This window comes from Vitis riparia, chromosome 17, assembly GCF_004353265.1.
Source record: "Vitis riparia cultivar Riparia Gloire de Montpellier isolate 1030 chromosome 17, EGFV_Vit.rip_1.0, whole genome shotgun sequence".
In the NCBI taxonomy this organism is placed as follows: domain Eukaryota; kingdom Viridiplantae; phylum Streptophyta; class Magnoliopsida; order Vitales; family Vitaceae; genus Vitis; species Vitis riparia.
The window spans coordinates 13,252,420-13,274,526 of record NC_048447.1 but is presented as its reverse complement, the minus strand read 5'-3'; the positions used below and the strand labels follow the sequence as shown (position 1 = coordinate 13,274,526).

The 22,107-nt window shown below is 31.9% G+C and overlaps 1 protein-coding gene across 1 annotated transcript; it reads right to left on the bottom strand.

Moving 5' to 3' along the window:
• Positions 1-236: 236 nt before the first annotated feature.
• LOC117904493 (probable aldehyde dehydrogenase) lies at positions 237-14,585 on the bottom strand. The gene is made up of 16 exons (XM_034817121.1): positions 14,265-14,585; positions 8,897-8,976; positions 8,321-8,424; positions 8,053-8,120; positions 7,823-7,880; positions 7,597-7,710; positions 7,092-7,175; positions 6,316-6,420; positions 5,770-5,883; positions 4,622-4,753; positions 4,419-4,508; positions 4,112-4,201; positions 2,586-2,795; positions 1,513-1,623; positions 796-875; positions 237-699 (listed from the first exon to the last, which is right to left on the bottom strand). Exons 1-16 carry the CDS (start codon positions 14,351-14,353, stop codon positions 561-563), a joined length of 1,668 nt encoding a protein of 555 aa, XP_034673012.1. The 5' UTR covers positions 14,354-14,585; the 3' UTR covers positions 237-560.
• Between the last annotated feature and the right edge of the window lie 7,522 nt (positions 14,586-22,107).

Here is a 22,107-nt window from a genome sequence, read left to right as displayed (position 1 = left end):
GATGCAGTCCGTACCCTGAGGTCCCAAGACCTCAAGGTTTCGGTCCCATGGGAACTGGTCCCAAGGTCTGAGGCCCATGACCCCAGGGCTTTGCCCACCATGGAGAGTCTACAGGCTTTGGTTATCAAAAACAAAAGGAAGCAAATGAAGAAAAAAATTTGTCTGTGGATCTCAAAGAGGTTGACGGTAGAAAACTTCACAGATAACCTTGAAAGCTTCTGTGCAATACAATTCCATTCTTTTAAATTTGTTCTGTTGATTTCTTGATTCTAAGTTTTGTCTCTTGCCGCCCCGAAAAGACAAATGCCGCTGGTGATTATCCAGATGCCACTGTTGAAAGTAAACACATCTTTTGCTTGCTTTATTTTACATCATCTTTTGGTTGCATTACTTTTTATCACTTAGTGGTTGCATAAAATTGTTAATACCGATAGACCACAGAAAACGACAAGCATCGACATGCTATTATTAAATTGTCCTCTCGCACTATGCCAGATGTTTGCATTTTATATTTGAGATTAGCCATATAGCTCCCTTCCCTTGACGTCAATTGTCAATCTTCACGTAGCTGGTGGAATTTCCCAGTGACTTGGCAGGGGACCAATATCATATATGATTTCTCTATGACACGACCAAACAAGCTTTATTGCTTCTGGGGTCCCAATTCCTGCCCCTCTTGGGTCCCCTGCTGGTCCAAACCTGCCACAAAACCATTGTTTTCCACATATATTGATGTACTTTTGACAATGTCATTGTGAAGCAGGCAAGAAAGGAAGTGTTGGATCTTCTACATACCAGTGATTCTGTGGAGCTCCTGTTGTTCTTGCCCTTAGTCCAGCATAAGTAGTCCCGTTCACTGATTTCCCAATCACTTCCTACAACCGGGTTTTACAAGAAATAAGTTCGAAACAATTTGAATACAGCAATCTATTTCATTAAACCTACAACGGAAACTGATAGCTTGGAAATATGCCAACTGATGCTTCACAACATTGAGCTAGAAGATGGAGAGAAGGTTCGGCTTTAAAAACAGAAACACAGGAGAAACACTGAAGAATCATCAGGACTAAGGAACCTACTTAAATTAAATCTGTTTATGAATGGAACTGACCTAAGTTAATCTAAACCCAACCCAGTTTTAGATGAGCTAAAAACTTTAAGCAAATGGTGGGAAGAACAGCATCTGAGATATGCCTCCTGTTGTCTCTTAGGACATGCATGTGTAAGGCTAAACTTCCCCATTCTGAAGTTGATTATTTATATGCCCATGGTATAAAAGCAATAGTCAAAGCTTGTGGGAACCAGATTAACAGGTTCTGAGCCCAAACAGCCATAACTGAAAGGTTCAATAACCAAAGCATCTTGTCACCACGGTTGGATTGACTTTGTCTGAGTAGTTTTTTTATATGTAAAGGTAAGATCACTTCACTTTATGGCAAGCTGATGGTCAGGATGCAGTACACAATCCAAAATTTGACTGAAAATGAAAAAAGAATGGTGATGGAGTCTTGCCTGCAAAAACAGGGAATCATTAGAAACCACCGCGGCAGTTAAATGTGCATGCATCCTCTCAAGTGCTTCCAACACCCTGGGTAGCTGATTGTCTTTATAGTCAGTTACAACCTAAGGGCAAAGACATAGTCAGTAATACCTTTGGGAAAAATCCAATAAAATAAAGGTAAGTGTATCATGCAAGTGTGCATACAGTCACACAAACAAAGCTAGATTCTCAGTTTCTACAACTTTCCATTTGGCCCAGTTCGCCAAGAATTTTTGGCATCTGGCACTACAACAATATGAAACATGCGTTGTTGCTTCACAGTATGTAAATATGTGCTTAGAACAATAAGGTTATGTTTGGTTTCTGGAAAATTCAAGGGAAAATGCAAGGGAAAGAAAAAAGAGAAAAAAAATAGATGGAAAGAAAAAAATAAAGGAAAATAAAAAATAGATTAAAGTTAATATTTTATTTTGATATTTTCTTCAAACTCATTTCACTTATTTTTTACTTCTATATAAAAATTGCATAATTTAAAAATATATAAGTTTTAATTTATTTCAACTAATTTTAATTACTTTTTATTTTCTTTCATATTTTTCATGGTAAACTAAATCCCGTTTCCTTAGTACTTTCCCAAAACCAAACATAACTTAAAAAGATCATTTTAGAAATCCTCAAGTCAAGATATTTCTTAGATTTTGATGATTAAAAAAATCACCTTGGAAGAAGAAGTTCATGCAATAAAATAGTTGTTTTTATGTTGCTATTGTTACTTGTTACTATCATAGGCCACACTGGGTTCAGGTTCAGATGGGTTGCTCAACACATTTGCCCAAGTCTAAACCAGATTTAGTGGTGGATTGATGCTTTCCAACCCAAGCCAATTTAAACCAATAAAAAAGGAAAGCTGTTGAAGCACCATTAGGAGGATGCTTTCAAGTTCCAACCAGCTCAACAGTTTTTATAACTAAATTTTAAAGAACCAAGGTTAAAGGTTTAGTTTACCAAGTACCTTTTTATGTCCTCATGAGCAAACAAAATTTGAAATGTGATCAAGTTTGGTGCAGTGTTCCCTCTTAATTACCTGGAATGGTCCAAAAATCTCTCTTGTAACAAGCTCATAATTGCCATCCTTCAGCATTTCTTCAAGCGGAATATAAATGGCTGTTGGTTTTAGAGCACCATAAATTGGAGGGATAGAATGATTTTCTAAAGCCTTGCCACCAAATAGTAGCTCCGATCCTGGTATCTGAAGCAACTTATTCATATGTTCTAGCATTGCTTCAGTTGTGAACTGCAATAAAAGAAAACACAAATTAACATATTAAAAAAAATATCAATAGGATTTCAAAAGGGATATTGGCTGTGACTTTGCCATACAAACAGATCCAAATAGAGTTTGCAGGGTGTAGGGAGAAAATTGGTAAGGGCAATTACAAAGATCAGACAAACAGAATAGAGCCCTGGGCAAATCCCAATGATGCCATATATCCTGCTTGTTAACAACATTGTTGGCTAACCACTAGCATGCCATTCTTGCTAAAAAGTTGTTGAGAAGATAAATAACAAGGTAATGTATGGCTCACTTGCACATCACTCAATGCAAAACAGTATTTCTTGGCTGTGAGCCAAACCATATTCCTAATTTCCAGGCAAACAATCTAATGATGCATTCAATGTCTTCACAACCCTCAAAGTGAATACACCTTTCAGCACAAGTGCAGGAAATTTTATACTCGTTTCCACAGATAACACAAATTCCTACTAATTGCCGCATGGTCCACTCTTTTTTTTCCACCTAACAGAATGCAAATGCAGAGGTCAAACATCAGGTACATCTTGAGACTCAAACAATTTTTTAAAATCAAACCCAGCCATGGAAACAAAGAAGAGCAGCTAGTCAAATTTTAAACATCAGCAGGTCAACCAAGTTGAAATGTATGAATTCACCAACATATTGTAAAGTAAGAATTAATTCTTAAGATGCATGTTTCATTCAGGCTTAGTTCTAAACCCCCAGGCAAGTCCAGTCACACCAAGTTGGCTGGCTTCTTGGTTTAATTTAACCATGATTGGCCTGACCCACTGGAGAGGCCAGTCCCTATCAATCAGTCTAGTTAATCAGTAAGATCCAAGTTGTATACATTGTCCCAGAAGCATTGTTAGCCACAGCCTACGGATCTGGAGTGGTAGCCATTTGGCAGGTTCCACCTAACATATCTTTAAAAAGAAGTTTGATCTATTTGGAAGATTCAATTCCAGGAGTATGCTTATGGCCAGCCAATCAGTAAGAACCAGAATTGAACATGTCCCAGGAGCACTGTTAGCTATGCATAATATGCATGCAAATTGGTAGCCAGCTGACAGGTCTCATCTAACATATCTGAAAAAAGGTTCTATCCAATTAGATGATGCAATTCTATCATACTTGCTTTTCTTGACTATTTTTCTTTACATTTTCTTACCTTCCAAATTGTTAACAGCATGGTGCAACTTACCAGTCAGATGGTAATAAAAAAAAATATCAGCCAGATCAGGTGCAACAACAATCAGCTGAGCAAGCTTATTTGAGCGATAATAGAATAATGAGAAAAAAGACACCATGCTTACGCTCAGAACAGGTCCAATAGTTAGATCTTCTAACTTCCTTCTTGCAGCAAGATCTTTCATTCTGGAAATAAGTGAACTTTTAAACCAGTTCTGCATAAGAATATGATATAATTAAAAGAAAAGAAAGAATTTGGATAATAACCACTCGAGACTAGAATTTCCAATACTTCATATTCTTTATAATGACAAACTCTATTTGCAATTGCTAGAGAGAAATACCGAGAGAACAATTACTTCAGCCTACAACCATAATCTTCCAAATAAACAAATGCAAAACCTACAGAGTTGTCAGAGTGAAGCAGCTAACCTCATGCATGAATACTATTGACTGTGCAGAGCACTTTTGTCCACTGCATGCATATGCATCTTGATCACAGACCCATGCAACATAGTCCACCTGTCATTCAAGAACAAAATGGGTATGACTCAACAAGGGATTTACAGTTAGAATGTGAGAATATATGGATGGGAAACTGCATGAACTAGAGTCATAAATTGTATTTAAGAAACCTCTTGAACATCTGGTCCCAGAATTTTCCAGTCAAATCCTGCATCTTCCAATTTAATCCGACCCTTTAGGTCAACAGCTAACTTATCTGCCACTCTGGAACTACCAGTAAAGAGTGTCATTCGTGGGTTTGCCTGTAAAAGTAATCCCACAGGTCAAAAAGACTACAATAGAATTCATTTTCATCTTTCACTCATGTGAATACCACAATCCAAACCACCATCACCACTCCAAAACACCCACAGTAATTTCTACCAGTACGAGCAGTGCTACTGCATCTAGCACCAATCCACAGCCACCATTGTCACAGACACATCAATACCATGCCAAAGCATGCTTCTTTATCATTTTAGCATATTTTCCCCAAACAAGCTTTGTATTTTTGTTTCAAACAGGCAACACACACACTCACAGAACAAAAAACTTGTATACATATTGCTTTTGTTGCTTTTTGAAATACTCTAGAAAAGCATGATCGAGTGTGAAAATTTAAGACAGATGGTAAAAAACACAATGTTACGATTAAGACATGAACTGGGCTGTCAGATGACTTTGTGACATGTGAGAACCTTCTCTGTTCATTGGAAGACTAGTGCATCACTTTTTAGGTTGATGTACAACAGCTCAAAGATCAAACTGTTAACTCCACTCCCAGAAGCTCAAGCACATATGACATGCTTTTTGCCCCAAGGGGAAAGACCACAGTCAACTGTTCTCAAAAGCCAAACTGACAATTTGTTAAGAGCTTAAGTTAGGGTCCATCTTAGGAAAGCCAAAGTGAAAGAGGCTTAGAAACTCAATTGAAAACTGAGCATCAGAAAAAAAAGGCTCAAATTTGCACAACCATAAGTCCCTAGGAGATGAAGACCCAAATAGTAAAATAGATTTAAAAACCAGAAGTGACAAGAATAAATAAAAAAGTGATGAAACATTCTGAAGACTGGCAATTCCACACTATTATCATAAACTTATAATTAATTCTAAGAGATATAAAACCTGCAATTTTAATTTTGAACATTAAAATTGAACACAATCTTGAAGACATTCATTTAAAGTTAATCAAAGAAAGAGATGAATAGAAGGATTAAAGTTGAGATCCCTCCTTAGTTGATGCACAATTAGTGATTACAGGATGTTCTTGAGAACGAACCTCCAATAATAGCTTGTTCATTGTCTTTCCATCAGAATTTATAAAGTCAAGATCCTCCATAGGCAACCCACAATGATGAAGCAATCGAATCATCTGCTCCATAACAATACTCACCTGAGAAAAAAAAAAATAGTTAGTATATATGATAATCTGCATATAAAATATTTTAATAAGAATGTCTAATGGAAAAAAATAGAAATAGAGTCTTAGTAAGGGTGGCTAATACCTGCAGGAATACCATAAAAAATTTTAAAAAGGAAAAGAAAAGGAAGAAGGAAGCCGACAATTTGACATTAGCTGTTGCATTTTTTAAACTACAAAACCGAGTAAAGACCTATCTGTTGATCTATCCGCGGACCAAGTACATCATTCCTCTTTACCACTTCCACAAACATCTGAATATTTTCCTCCATCCCAACCCAACCAAATAAATATAGTAATAATAAAACTGAAATAGTGTTCCAATAAATAATTAATATGATGACAAAGAACTAGAATCTCCTACTATCAAATCGAGACAGCCTAAATACATTTCTGAGAGCATACCTTGCTATCAACCTTAAGAATGGGTTTGTTGCCCATGTAAAGGGCTCCCATCAACTGAAGGACAGGAATCTCCAAAGGGAAATTAAAGGGTGTAATAATTGCCACCTGCACCAATGATTTCTCAAAAGTGAAAATTGAAACATATAAATTGAGTGGCTGTCTACTTTTGCAATGAACAAAATTTTTTAACATATTGATGCACAAATATATATATATATATAGGTCCTTGAGGACTAGTTCAAGTGGCAATGGGTTAAGGTGTGATATGAGAGGTTCCAGGTTCTAGTTTCAACAAGGACAAAAAGGGGGGAGGAAGAGGGGTTGGGGGGGAGGGGGGGAGGGGGGGAGAGAGAGAGAAAGACCCAAAAAGTGACATTTTCTTTCAATTGGGACCTACAATTTACATATTGAGAATTATTCTCATAGGACATTTTGTTGTTCAGTCAATAGTTATAAGAAAACAAAGGAAGCCCTTCAATATACAATAGAAATTCTTAACCACCATGTTTTTGTATGCAATAAACTTCATTTTGGAATACAACTTTTTTTGCTAACTTGAGTCGTATAAAGTCAATAATAAAAAGGCTCTATATTTAACAATTCCTAGTGGAAATATAAACAAGCTCCTGTACATCCATAAAGTTGCTTAATTTTCCCCTTCATAAAAATCTCTCGATCACTTCATGGTTTCAATAATCACTGAAAACCAACTTCAGAAATCTTGCAACATAGTTTCTACCAAATTGATTGATGTATGTTCAAAGAGAGTGCCTTACCGGACCATAAGGCCAACGAAAACCATGACTTTGCTGCCCAAGATGATTTCCTGGCACTGCAAAAGACCTCGCCAGGAAACGAACCTGCCAGATACAGTGAAAGGGAGAAATGAGAAAAGATAAAATGCAGTTAACCCTAGCACACTAATTCAAGAGACCATAGGTTATGAGCTGAAAAATGCCCATTTGATTATAAAAGTTTTCAACTTTATCGAGGTTTAGAGTAGATTCTTCCAAGATAAAAGGAGTCAAAGAAATTAGGAAAAACAAGAAAATTACAAATAAAAAATTTAAAAAGTAAAACAAAAAACAAGATGATGAAGAACAGGTAAACTGATGATATTAACAGGCATAAACACAGAAATTTGTCGTAAAATGGATAAGATTATCACTTAGAGGCCTTTTAACATCAATTATGCAATTTCACAGACTTTTCTTTTCCTTTTTTGTCCTCTTTTTCAACTGACAGAAAAATGGTTTTGTTTGCTAAATTATCATCATATACCTGATCACCAGAAAAATTCTCCAGAAATTTTTGCGTAACATAAACTTCACCAAGAGCCTGTTGATAACTCTTTGGAGCAACTCTTTGTATTAACCTAGTGAAGAAATCGGAAACCTGAAAGTCATACAAAATACAAATTATTGCAGATATAAATGATTATGACAGACTGACAAACAACATTGCTTAACTCTTAATTCAAACTAACATCCTTCTTTGAAAATGCTACCTTGGGCAGGGAAAGCATGTGACCTGCCTTGTTGGATATGTCTCCTAACATGAGATACCTGAGAGACACAATGAGTATGTTTATCTTCTAGTACAGTTGCACAACTGAACAGTAACAATGATATTCTCAAGTAATATGTACCTGTAACAATCCAGTACCAACAAGTCAAAAAGAAAAGTAAGCAAAGACAAGTAGAATTAGAGTAAGATTGAAGAAGACGTGCGTACAACCTTTCAGGTGCTTTAAATGGATTATGTAGACCATGTTTGGGGCACTTGGACAAGCTGTCCACAAATGGCTGCATACAGTCACAAAATCTTTAATGTACTTTGACATTTACTAAACATTTTTAACTATTTAACACAACGAAAATCTACAGCCTTAAGTATACAAACCAAGGTGTGCATTCATTAGTTGAAACATATACTCTACACTCAGAAAAGGGCAAGCTCTATTGGAAAAGAATGCAGAATTATAAGACATATTCCAAAATCATACCTGTATTCCTGTTTCATCTACCTCAGCAACTTGGATGAATGGTTCTCCATTTAAAGGATCCACAATTGTCTCCCCACTAGTAGATCCTGTCCATTTGCCTTGCACTAAAAGTAAAACATCCCATTTTATCAATATTTGATCATTGTAGGGCAATATCAAACAATGACTACATGTCCCAACTTTACATCCAATAACTAATGCATGATGAACATCCTTTACACATTGTTTTAAATCAAAAGAATGTTATTGAGTTTCACCTGTCAAACATCAAGTATGATCCAACCAGATGAATCCAAGTTTTCTCAATGTACTCATTCAGTGATGCATGTAAAAGAGTGAACATGACAGAACAAGGTAATTTTCAAGTTACAAGATGCCATGTCAACTTCCTATAGGTCAACAGCCATCCAGTCCCAATCTGTTAGAAGTTTCCAAGTGTTTGTTTAACTTCCTCTGCTTTCTTGGCAATCAAGCAGGAGATAGCATGTCTTTTCTAGTTTTACTCCATTTAGTTGATATCCATTTAGCTACTTGCTTGAAATGCAGGACACATTCCACTCAAGTTCACATACCTACCCAAATTTTGTACTTCAGCAGGTTGAGAACCTGATATCTCTTCAACTTCTATGGTTGCAAAAGGTAAACTATGAATAGATCTGTCACACACACACAAAATAAATGAATGAAAGGGAAAGATATATACATATATATATATATATATATATATATAGAGAGAGAGAGAGAGAGAGAGAGAGAGAGAGAGAGATTGACTGCTGGAAGAGATCAGACAAAGTATAAAAAATTCTATATGCTAAGCACATATAGCATGAGGTTATCACTTGTCCCATAAAAATGAGCTATAATAAAGCACATACATTTTTCCTGTACCAATTAACAAATCCATCACAAAATGCACGCACAATAGTTCAGTTCAAGACTATGTTGCTTGGGACTCAGGTGTGGGTGCATGTCAAGGAATCGGATTGTTTTAACTCCAAAATTTAAGATAATCACCAAACTTAGATATGGATATACGGATACAACATAATAAAAGGGAAAAAAATCAATTGGCATAATAAAAGGCAAAAAAAAAAAAGTTGATTAGAAATAAAATAAAAGTACCGATATCTTTAATAAGAACTCCCTATCCTTGTTAGGGATAGGATATAATAAAAAGCCAAAAAAAAAAAATAATAATTAGAAATCAATTAAAAGTAAAAGTAAATTTAATAAAAACTTTCTATTTTTCTTTCTTTATCTTTATCTTTTCTTACTTATCCCTAAAATATTCTTCAATTCTGAAACAAGCTAGAGAAATTGAATTGCATAATAAAAGGCAAAAAAAAAAAGTTAATTAGAAATAAAATAAAAGTATAGATATCTTTGATAAGAACTTCCTATCCTTCTTAGGGATAGGATATAATAAAAAAACAAAAAAAATAAATAAATAATTAGAAATCAATTAAAAGTAAAAGTAAATTACTTTATATTTTTCTTTCTTTATCTTTATCTTTTCTTACTTATCCCTAAAATATTCTTCAATTCTGAAACAAGCCAGAGAAATTGAATTGGTATTACTTCCCTTGATAAGATTACAAGTTATTGGATCTACATAAGTACCTAGGTTGACTTATGGTTCTAGAAAAGTAAAAAAATAAAGCAGTCATTTCTTGGTTTTGTACATTATAGACAATAGTTGTACACTACCTATCAAACAAAAAATAAAAAATAAAAAATGAATAGTTGTACACTCTAAAAAAGGAATGAACATGATTCTAAAACTTTAGGAGATCTTAGAATCAATTAGTCAATTCTGGATCTCCTTTGATTTCTTGAAATTTGTCAACCCTCCCCCTCAAACTAGTGCTAATATATTATGCATTCTCAGCTTGTCTAGGATTTGATGAAATGTAGAGCCCACCAGCTCTTTGATTGGCATGTCTGGCAAGTAATTTGAGGAAGTGACATAAGAAGTGCAAAATTATCTAGAATCTAGCTTTTCCTTGATAAAATGTCTATCGATTCCTACATGTTTGTGGTCATGTTGGACAAGATTGTGAGTCATACTTATTGTTACCTTGTTATCACAGTATAGTTTCATAGGACTCTTGACATTAATCTTCAAGCCACATAGGAAATTCTAATTCATAATAGCTCACAAATTCCAAGTGCCATAGCTTGAAATTCTGGCTGTGCACTTCATCTTGCTACATCTGGCATTGCAAAATTGTACAATATCCTGTGGTATATGTCCAGTCCACAATGGATCTAGCCCAATTTGCATTGGCACAAGCTTCTAGAGATATTTTCCTTATTTTCGAAACAAAATTCTCACACCAAATGTTCCTTTTAAGCAACGAATGATGCAGTATACTACCTCTAAGTGAGATTTGTAAGGATTTTGCATGAACTGACTCACAACACCTATGGCATAGGCAATGTTAGGTCTTGTGTGTGATAAGTAAAACAATTTCCCCTTACCTATAAAAAAAAAAGGTAAAACAACTTCCCCTCTAGTCTTTGATAGGCACCTCGAGCAACCATTAGTTCTTCTTTAGAGCCCCCAAGTTTGTTATTTCGCTCAATCAATGTCTTGACAGGTTTGCATCCCAATAATCCAGTTTCCTTTTGGAGATCCCCAATGTACTTCTGTTGAGAAATAACAATCCCACCCTTTGCCAATGCTACTTCAATGCTTAGAAAATACTTCAACTTCCCTAGGTCTTTAATTTCAAACTCTTGAGCATAAGACTTCAAGTTGCTCATTTCCACCAAATCACTATCATTAAGGATAATATCATCTACATAAACAATAAGAGCAATTACCTTCCTATTTGTGGAATGTTTGATAAATAAAGTGTGGTCTTCTTGGCTTTGGTGATATCCCCTTTTTAACATATAGACTTATTGAACCACCTGAACCAAGCCCTAGGAAACTACTTCTATCCATAAAGAGCTTTCATCAACTTATATACTCTATTTTCAAAAGATATTTTTTCAAAACCAGGTGCTTTATTCGTGTACACCTCTTCCTCAAGTTCACCGTGAAGAAATGCATTCTTCGCATCAAATTGTTGCAAGGGTCAATCCAAGTTAGCTGCTAAAGACAACAAGATCTGAATAGTATTCATTTTGGCCACAGGTGCAAAGGTTTCTTGAAAATCAATTCCAAATGGTTGTGTATACCGTTTAGCCACAAGCCTTGCTTTGTATCTCTCTAGGCTACCATTAGCATTACATTTTAAGGTATACACCCACAGGGTTTTTCCCTTTAGGAAGGTCTATCATCTCTCAAGTTCCATTCTTCATTAAAGCATGCATTTCTTCATTCGTGGCATCTCTAGTTTTTATTCCCAAGAGGCTGATAAACGTTCTTTGGAATCTCAATAGTAGTAAGATTACACAAAAAAAAGCTTTGTATGTAGGAGACAAACAATGAAATGATACAAAATTAGAAGAAGGGTGTTGGGTACACTCTCTAGTGGTTTCCTAAGAGCAATAGGAATATCAAGGTCTTCAAATAAAACAGGAACATATCTGAAATAGGGGTTGTAGCTATATTTGCCATACCTACCATAGGTTCAGATGATTAGCCTTGCAGAGGAACAATGGACTTTTTCTTCCTTGTATAGACTCAGAAACCTTAGCCTCTTCGGTCATCCATAAGTTTCAGATTGCTGAAAAACAGTTTCAGTTTTATTTTCCTGGTTAAGCTTTTCAGATAGCTAAAGAAGAGTTTCAACTTGATTTTCCTGGTCAAGCTCATTAGAAGGCTGAGAGTGTAACATATTAGGGGACAGATTAGACATAGGAAAGTTGAAGTCATAGGAAAGGCTAAAGGAGACTCAAAATCAGAAAAAGATAAGGTGGAATTCAAGTATAACTGTGACATCCCATCTTCCATAGAATTCCATAGAATTCTCCCTCTGAATATGATAATATCAATGCATAAAAAAAATGACATCCATTGAGGTAAATAACTTTCTATATGGAGGGTGATAGCACTTCTACCCTTTTTGAGTGGAAGAATATCCAAGAAACAAACATTTAATTGCTCTTGGATCAACTTTACTCTGTGAGTGATTGTGGACATGAATAAAGGCCACACCCAAATGCTTTTGGGGGAAGATTCCCAATACCCTAAAAAGGAGGAAATATTGTAAAAAGACTATCAATAGAGGATCTAGAATTCAAGACCCCGGTAGGCATACAATTCACAAGATAAGTAGCAGTGAGTACTGCTTCCCCCTAGTAACTTTTTAATATATTCATTTGAAAAATGAGAAATCTAGCCATTTCTAACAAATGTCTAATGTTCCTTTCTGCCACCTCATTTTGTTGAGGGGTATCAACCCAAGAGGAATGATAGATCAAGGTATTTAATGAGCCTCTCATTAAAATACTCTTGACCATTATTTGATCTTAGGTTATGAATTTTTGCATTAACAAGTGGCTACCATTTTGTGAAATATGGGAAATATAGAATTGACCTTAGATTTTGTTTTTAGGAGACACAAGTTGTTCATGTACAATCATCAAGAAATGTAACAAATCAACAAGCACCTGAAATAGTTGCCAAACAAGAAGGATCCCATACATCATAATAGATTAAACTCAAAGGAGTACTTTGTTTTGAATTATTAATAGGAAAAGATACACGATGAAGCTTTGCAAGTTCACACACCTCACAATGAAACTCCCGAACATTAATTGATGTAAACCTATAAGTGATTGGAAAATATTTTTTCATTAATATAAGAAAAATAAGAAAATCATAATTATAGCAAAATAGTCACTCTTTCACTTTTTTTTTTTATGTTCACAAAATTCTTAGGGAGAAATTAAAATAGATTAGTATAATATTTCTCTTATTAAAAAAAAAAAAAATCACCTCTTCAAGTTGTAAGGGCAGAAAACTCTTTTCTCTCAGGCTGTAACTTCCAATAGTGATGATAAAAGGCCTGGTAGAAGAGCTGTTTATCTAGTATTGAGAATCAATTTAGTTATGGTTTTCCACGTGTTCCGCACATTTTCATTTTTAGTTTTGAAAACAATTCTTGAAAACAATCATTGACATCAATTTATTGTTCTCTTAAAATAACCTATTTTTTTTAACTGTTTTCTAGAAACATTTTTTTTTCATTTTCAGAAGTGTCTTCTGATTTTGAGAGTAAATAAGTAGTTTCAGAGAACAGAACCAAACATACCCATAAAATTCCACGGCTCAAGTTCAATCACTTTTTCAATATTTATGCTCAATAAATATTTGATTGGGTAACCCTTCTAAAAAGAAGATGGACAATATTTACTGGAAGACCATTTTAGGGAAAAACCTTTCTGTTCAATGTCTCTGAACAGGGAAGATAGAACAGAACAGGTTCAACTATAACTGGATTGGTGAAAATAACAGATGCCTAATCATACAAAAACAAGTAGTAGTAGAAACTAGAAAGGCACCCAAATCCCAAACCATTAGTTAAACAGAGCAACTACCAAAAACTAATCAATAAATTAAATCATGGCACTCATCTCAATTCAACTCAACAAAGCCCCACTTCAAATCTGCCACAAAAATATTTTCCACCCGACTGATAATTTCCAAAAATGGCAAAAATATCTTCACTGATCAGACTATATTGACTCAAAATCAAATGGAGTGGCAACATGTTTTTACAAATGGTAAAACAACACCAAAATAAATAAATACATAACTGATCAGACTATATTGACTCAAAATCAACCCAAAAAAAAAAAAAACTGATAAATTAAGATCACCATGAAAAAAAAAAAAAAAAAAAGGAAAAAAAGAAACAACAAACAGAAACCCAGCCATCCTGAATAAGCATTGGTATTCAAAAGCAAAACAAATCCATAGATTTTCCCACGCCATGACTGAAAATCAATGGAGCTTGGGACCAGAAAGGAGTTAATACTTAATACACACCTTGAGAGACTGAGAGAACTTAACCAATTCAAAGCAGCAATTTGGGGAACTCTACCCCTCATTTCTCTGCATACTCCGAATCTATACATGGCGGCCGGTACTCAATATAGGGTTTACAGATTCGTCCTAAATTCTCAATTCTCTTCTGCATTCCAACTCACGAATTATGCTCACTGCAATGGAGGGCTGAGCTGGATTTTGCAGTTTTCGGGTTGCTGCCACTTGTCATCCGTATGCTTATTTTCCGGAGTTCTGATCTGATGTGCTGTAACCCACTCTGCTCCCATTGGAACTCGCAATCAGCGGTGAAAGCTGACACATCAAAGTCGATATTGAGTTTTGAACCCTCTGATTGGTGTCTGTGAATGTAACGAAGCAATCAAGCGGTTAGGACGGGACCAAGCGATCGACCGCAATCGAGCTTAGCTGCACGACATCTTGCACACGTGACCGCCATTCGGCAAGGGACCCACCGTTGGTGACGTGGATGACTCAGATGCGTGGCTTAGGTATGGGTGGGCATTTCTTGATTTTCGTGGCTTATTTTAATTGATATTTTTCAATAATTAAATTAATTTTTATAATTGATGTCGATACGCATTACATATCCATTCTACACTCGTAATATTTAAACAATTTATATAATTAAAAATCATAAAGTAAGATTAGGATAAGGGCAAGTTTGGATGGGTTACTCCATCCAATCCCATCCCATCATTTAAACCTATCCATATTCCCATCCCAAAAAAATTTGAAGAGGTGGGTGGGTGCAAGAATTTTTCATAATCATTCAATTCTAATTTAAATTTTTTTATTTTAAAATTTTTAATTACATTAAAAACTAATATATACATAAATTAATCATAATCACTCAAAAAGACTTTTAAGAAAGAATTTAGTTCCCTTTTTACTCACTAGGCCTGGGTCACTAGCTGCATGGGTACTGTAGGTGGGTTGGGCTATACTACAGGAGGGAGTCCGAGTCTGACGTGCTGCTCGGTTGGACTAACCTAACAAAACGAAGGCCTCTTTGTTTCTTAATAATCCCGGATGCAAAGCCTAGGCCCATTTTGAAATGTCCATGACTTCTCCGTTCATGTATATTTATTTTACCTTTGGTAACTATTTTCCAAAATGATTTTTGATCCGTTAAAACAAAAAAAAAAACCACATTTGAAAACTAAAAAATAGAAATTAGAGGTTTGTTTGGTAACTGTTTTAAAAAAATAGTTTTTGAAAATTGTTTTTTGATTTTTTAAAACAAAAATATGTTTAGAAACCTAAAACATTTTAAACATATTTTTAATATATTTAAAAATAATTTTTATATGTAATGTTTTGTTTTTAATTATTTTACATATTTCGATAATTATTTCTTAAAATAACTCTAAAAAAATAAATGAAAATAATATAAAATAATTAAAAGATATTATTTGTTGTCAAATGTATTTCCTATATTTTTAGTTGGAGAAAAGATAATTATTTTAAAAAATAGTTCTCAAACAATCAAACAAAAAATAAGATTTTTTTAAGAACATCTTTTAATTATTTTTCATTTATATTTTGAGAATTATTTTAAAAAATAATTATATCTAAAAATAAAATACTAAATATAAAAATTATTTTTAAAACATATTTAAAAAAATAAAAACACGTATTAAAAACATTTCAAATTCCAAAATTTTTGTTTTACAAAATATCAAACCCCAACTTTTTGTAATTATTTTTAAAAATGCCTAGTCAAATTGACTCTAATATAAACTCCCACGGTCCCACCCATAAGGAAGTCGACTGTCCAGATAATTAACAATTATGGGTACGTACGCCACACCACACCCACCCACCCCCGTAGAAAAAAAATCCATGAACAAGTGGGAAAATCTCAAAATCCTTTAAAATCCATCCATAATTAGAAATTTATTTAACTTTTTGGATAGAATTGACCAAGTAGAAATCGATTCTGACAAGGAGAACTGGTACGACCTTGATTAAAATAAATTAAATCTTAGTACAAAGCTCTAAAGAAAATTGACTTTTTCTAATCATTGTACTTGGGTTTAGTTATGGGGTTGCCTTCTTGTACAAGATCTAGCCCATTGACTTTCATTTATTTAATCAAACATTACGTTTTCAATATCTAACCGTTACTTATCTAATTTTCTTTTTCTTCTTAAATATCAAGACCAATTCCTCAAAGTTGGTTCATCATCCTCTTTGAATCTCCTTGTAAAGTCCACTTGGCTCTTATTTTTATTTAGAAATTTTTGGTTAAAAAAAATGATGGAATAATCCTTAATTCAAAAAAGTGATTCTTGTTTTTTGAAAAAGAAACCGGCTTCTTTGAAAAGGAAATGTTTTTTTAAAACCGTGTGGATTATTTTATATCGATGATGTAAAAATAAGGGAAATCAATTTGAAAAGTGTGTATAAATAATTTATGAATTCTAAATTAATGTTTTATTTTTTTATTTTATTTTTTCACACCTTCTTTTCTTTTCTTTTCTTAATATTTTTAAAACTTTAGGTCATTTTTTTTTATATACAAAATTCAAGAGAAAAAAATATTGAGAAAAAATAGAAGAAAAGAAAAATAAAAAATAGATTTAAAGTTAATAAATTTTTTATATGGTACTTCAAACTTATTTAATTCATTTTATTTTTTTATAATAAAAATCAACACTATGTTTGATTTTTAAAAAAAAAATCAAAGAAAAAATTAAGAAAAGTTATTTTCTCTTGTTTAGTTTTATTATTTTTTTAAAACTAAATATATATTTTAAAATTATTTAATTTTTATATAAAATGGGTAAAACATGATAAATAAATTAAAAATAGTATATAAAAATAATTTATTTATTTTAAATCTTTTTTTTTTCTTTCCTTTTATTTTATTTTTATTTTTTCTTTTCTTTTTCTATTGTGTTAATTTCAATGCTTAACCTAAAGTAGATACAAAAAAAAATATATATGAGAAATATATTGACTTGAATATCAATGGGGAATGGCATATAAAAAATGCTTGAATAATTGAGAACATCATGGTGATGTCATTTTGTATAACCACTACATTTTATCAATTTACTTCGTCTAAGTGGGTTGCTTGGACTCTTAATCCAACGTGCTTAACTTGTTTATACTAACAAATAAATATATCCAAATTACACCTTACAATTTTTAATTGGTGTTCCAAATCTTCCACGATGAACTCGAGTATATAATTCATTTAAGACTCGATCCATAGTAGAATAACAAATTAAAGATTCATATTTTATGTATGTTGACCGTAAGAATGATTTTATCGAAATGTCTATTAAAATGATTTGTATAAAAAAATTTGATAATCGATTTTGGAAGATAACTTGGTCTAATTTGTTTCTAATGTAAGCAATATAAATTCAACGGTTGAAATTTGATTTTTGTTCAACTCGGGAAAAAGAACAAACATATTTTAATGTTATTATAACATAATTAAAAATTTAAGTTTTGAAACTTCTTATAATTCTTATGACTTAAAATATTTTGTTCTTCATGCATTCAACCCTTAAATCATTTTAATTTTAAGTCTTTTACCAAACATAATAAAATATTAAAGCAATTTTATAATAATAAAAATATGATATTGATCAACAAAAAAATGACATAAAATAGAAAAATAAATAAAAATTAAAACACAATGATAAATTAGAGTGTCTCAAGGAACAAACCAAAGGTCATATGAAACCCTAGTTGTTTGAGTTACAATGGTGCAGACTGAACATGCCTGATGAAAGCTCAAATTTTCATGGATTTTCTATGGGAGTAGTGTATTTTTCAAAAATATTTTTTAAAATATCGTAACATAAAAAATAATTCTAAATTTGCGATACTTTTCTATTTTGAGTAGAATTCGTTTTTTGAAAAAATGAGTTCAATATAAAAGTGAATTCATCATTTCAATATAAAAGGTTTTAAGATAAAAATGAGACTGTTTTTTAAAAAGACAAATTTAGCACAAAAAATGAACTCGTCTTTTGAAAATACAGGTTCAATATAAAAGTGAATTCGTCTTTTAAAAAGACGAATTTAGTATAAAAATAAAAGAAGTGATGAAAAGTATAATATTTTTATATTTATTTTTTAAACATTTGTATTTTAATAATATATTTATAAAAAAATTGAAAAAAAAATCCAAATATTTTTCATAGTTACCTCTTAAATAAATAAATAAATAAAAATGAAATCCTTACTATAAATGTTGAATTCAATGCCTGATCATGAAGCATGGGCCTAATTCATTATTATAATGATAACTTAGCTTGAATAACTAAGAATCTAGCAAAAGTCTTAGGATATGTTTAGTTTGGGGAAATTTTATGAGAAAATGTAAAGGGAAAAAAATACAAAGGAAAAGTAGAAGAAAAGATAAGATGAAGAAAAATAAAAAATAAATTAAAAGTCTAATAAATTATTTTTATTTGTCATTTCAAATTCATTTTACTTATTTTAACTCAATATTTAAAATACATAAATTTATAATTAGTTTTAATTATATTTGATTTTCTTTGATATTTTTTATAACACAATCAAATATAAGAAAATTATTTTATTTTACATTTTTTTCTCCTAATATTTTATAATAACCAAACATAACCTTAAGGTTGAAGGCTCTTAAGAAAATGTGGATGGCTGCCTAAATCCAATGTATCGGGGCTGCCTCATCTTGATCGGGTTGTATGCCCAAATTCCATTATTATTTTATGGGGCTTGTATGACTAGCATTAGAAGTCAAAGTTCTTTAACCCTAGATCTTTTTAAAATGATTCTCTTAGATCATATTTTAGAATTAATTAAAAAATGCGCACGTTAGACTAAGATAATGCTTTTCAATCAACTATCATTAGGGGAGAATGGAGTACGACCCTTGACCTAATTAGATGTTAAATGAAGATCAAGGCATTTGTTGCTTTGATACCTGTCTTTCCTACATAGTAGCTACCAACGTTCGATCATTGAAAATGGTTTTTTTTTTTAATTATTTATCTAGATGGGTATAAGATTATTATTTTTTAAATATTTGCTTTGAATGCCTATTTATGTGATTTTTATTTTTTTTTTCAAATAATAATTCTTTTTTGAATTACTTATGAATGAAAGTTAAGTTTTTTGTTTTTTTTGTTTTTAATTCTAATTGTGTGTAGTACGAGAATAAGATGGGGAAATGAATTGACTTAAAGACTTTTGGAGAAAATATCAATTTATCTTTTTTATTTATATTCACACCTTTTTAAATTGACAAAAAGGAAAACATAATAAAATTTTTTGACCAATACAAGATTGACAACTATTTTTTATTAAAGGTGACAAAGTCCTCTGCAATTTGCCAGACAACTCAATCTGATATGTTTTTTGTTTGCTTGGATTGAATATAATTAGGTTTAAGTCAAATTTATGAACCTCTTTGTTAAGTCGGTGGTTTTTGAGTTAACTTGCATAACTTGAATTTGATTGGGGTTGATCCATTTAAATTTATTTTTAAATAAATAGATTATTTAAGATAGGTTTAGTTGAGATATTAATGATGTAAACATATATAAGATTCAACTTAACCTAATTATTAATAGAAGAATGTGATTGTTAAATGTATTATACGACACATTACCTGTTTATTTGTTAGATAGTATCTAAATTAAGGTTTTTAATACAATTATTATTTGTATCGAGTTTTGGTTGAATTATGTAATGAAATACTTAGACTTTGGAATGACATAAGCACGATACATAAACACAAATTACAAACCCTAATTTTATTATTATTTTATCATCCATTTATACAAAAGAGGTAATACTTTTATTATCATTTTACTATATACAATAATAAATTACTGATAAGATATGCAAATCATTTTTTTTAAAAAAAAAAAAAAAGTTCCCTCATTTTAGAGAAAAAAAAAATTATTTTATGTTGTATTTATGAGCATGTTGAATTATTAATTAAAATAAAAAATAAAAAGTTCACTCTAAATATATTTGCATTAATAGGATTAAATTATTTGACCTTGACGGTCTAGCAAGTGTGAAATAGAAGAAAGAATATAGGGACAGGAATCTTGAGGAACGACCGCCCATTTCTGTCGACACCGCCGTTGATGATCCCCACCTCAAATGGTCAAAAGTCCTCTCGAAGCCTTTTGACCCACCAAAAAACCTTGGGAACCACTGAACGAAAACGTAGTCCTCAGGCGGGCTTCAAATATTTTCTGGCAAGCTCTGAAAAAAAATGATTCATCTTCTCTGATGCTTCCATCTAATGATTATGCAGTTTGATTTTTAACAAGTTCAAAACCCAAATCTCAAACTTGTTGCTTGGAAAAGCATTTGATCTTGAGTGCGACTGCCCAAAAACACAGTGGGAAGGCGTTGAAATAGCATTGAGTTTGGAGTAGTTTTTACTTTGAATCTGTGGCCACGCCAGAAGCTCCTATTCTTTCAATGCTGTTCAAAACATATTTAAAAGCAGTTTGAAAGTGCTTTTAAGAAAAACGTTGAAATCTTAAGGTCTTATTTGAATTCACTTTTGAAAATTTAAAAGCTTCTTTCTATTTGTTTGATTAATTTGTTTTATAACTTTTAAAAATATTAAAGAGTATAATATGCATATAAAGTCTAAGGGTGGTAAGTTTAAACTTTTAAAAAAATTGGTAGTTGAGCAAATATTAGAGATCAGTTTAATACGAGGTCTCGGTTTCCTGATTTGTTTGTTGGATATGAATCCAAATTCCAAATTCCAAATTCCAAATTTAATCCCTCCATGCCAGGTATTAAACTCAAAGAATGCAACTTTAAGTTTTTTTTAAAAATGATAATTTAACAAAAACAACTTAATATAAAAATTAAGAAAAAATATATATTTTTTTTAAAGCTTTATTTTGATTTATACAACTCTTAGGATTAATAAAACCTAAACTTTATAATACCGATATTACTATATTAGTAATTTGGTCTCTGACCTCAACTTCATCAAACAAGATTTAAAAATCTTATATCACACGAAGTAATTTTTTGACAATGTAACTTTACTATAGTTTACTATGTTAGTTAATTTTTGGAAAAATCATTTTTAATTTCACTAAAATAAAATTTAATTATCATGAAAAACATTAAGTCTTTCCTAAACCATAGTTTTAGGAGTGTCATGAGTTTCAAAATTATTTTTTTTTATGGAAAATCTATTTTTAAACTTGCTATAAAAGTTGATTAAATTTTCTTTAAAAAAATGTTATAAAAAATTAATACAAGATTATTTTTTGGTCAATCGGTAAGGTGGCATTGAGAAGTCATGCATGACATCCAAGCTGGATATTATTGACCACGCTGTATTCATGCAATAATTATTGAGTAAATTTGTAACGAGTAATACGGAGGAAATAACCACATATTTCTCCTCTTCCAATAGGGATTTCGATCATCAAATGAGTCGAAATATTCTGCGCCATCCATTAATATCAATGCATTGCTTTTCCCTTAGTTAATTAATTATTATTTTTATTTTAAAATAATTTATTTTCTAATTATTATTCATTTTTTTCATTAAATAAACCAAAAAAATATTCAATTCAAGTCTTTTTCAAATTAAGGATTGTGTCACAAGCAACACTAAAAAGTCAAACATTACTTAAAAAGAAATTCACTTAATATATAAAAACTTTAAAATGTTAAGGTTATAAGACTAAATGTCTGCTTGAATGTCTTGATTTTGACTTTTATCGTTTTTCTTATATTTGACTAAGGCCGTGTTTGGTTCCGAAAAGTTATGAGAAAAGAAAAAAATTTAAGAAAAAAAGTTTTCTCATATATGGTTTTCGTA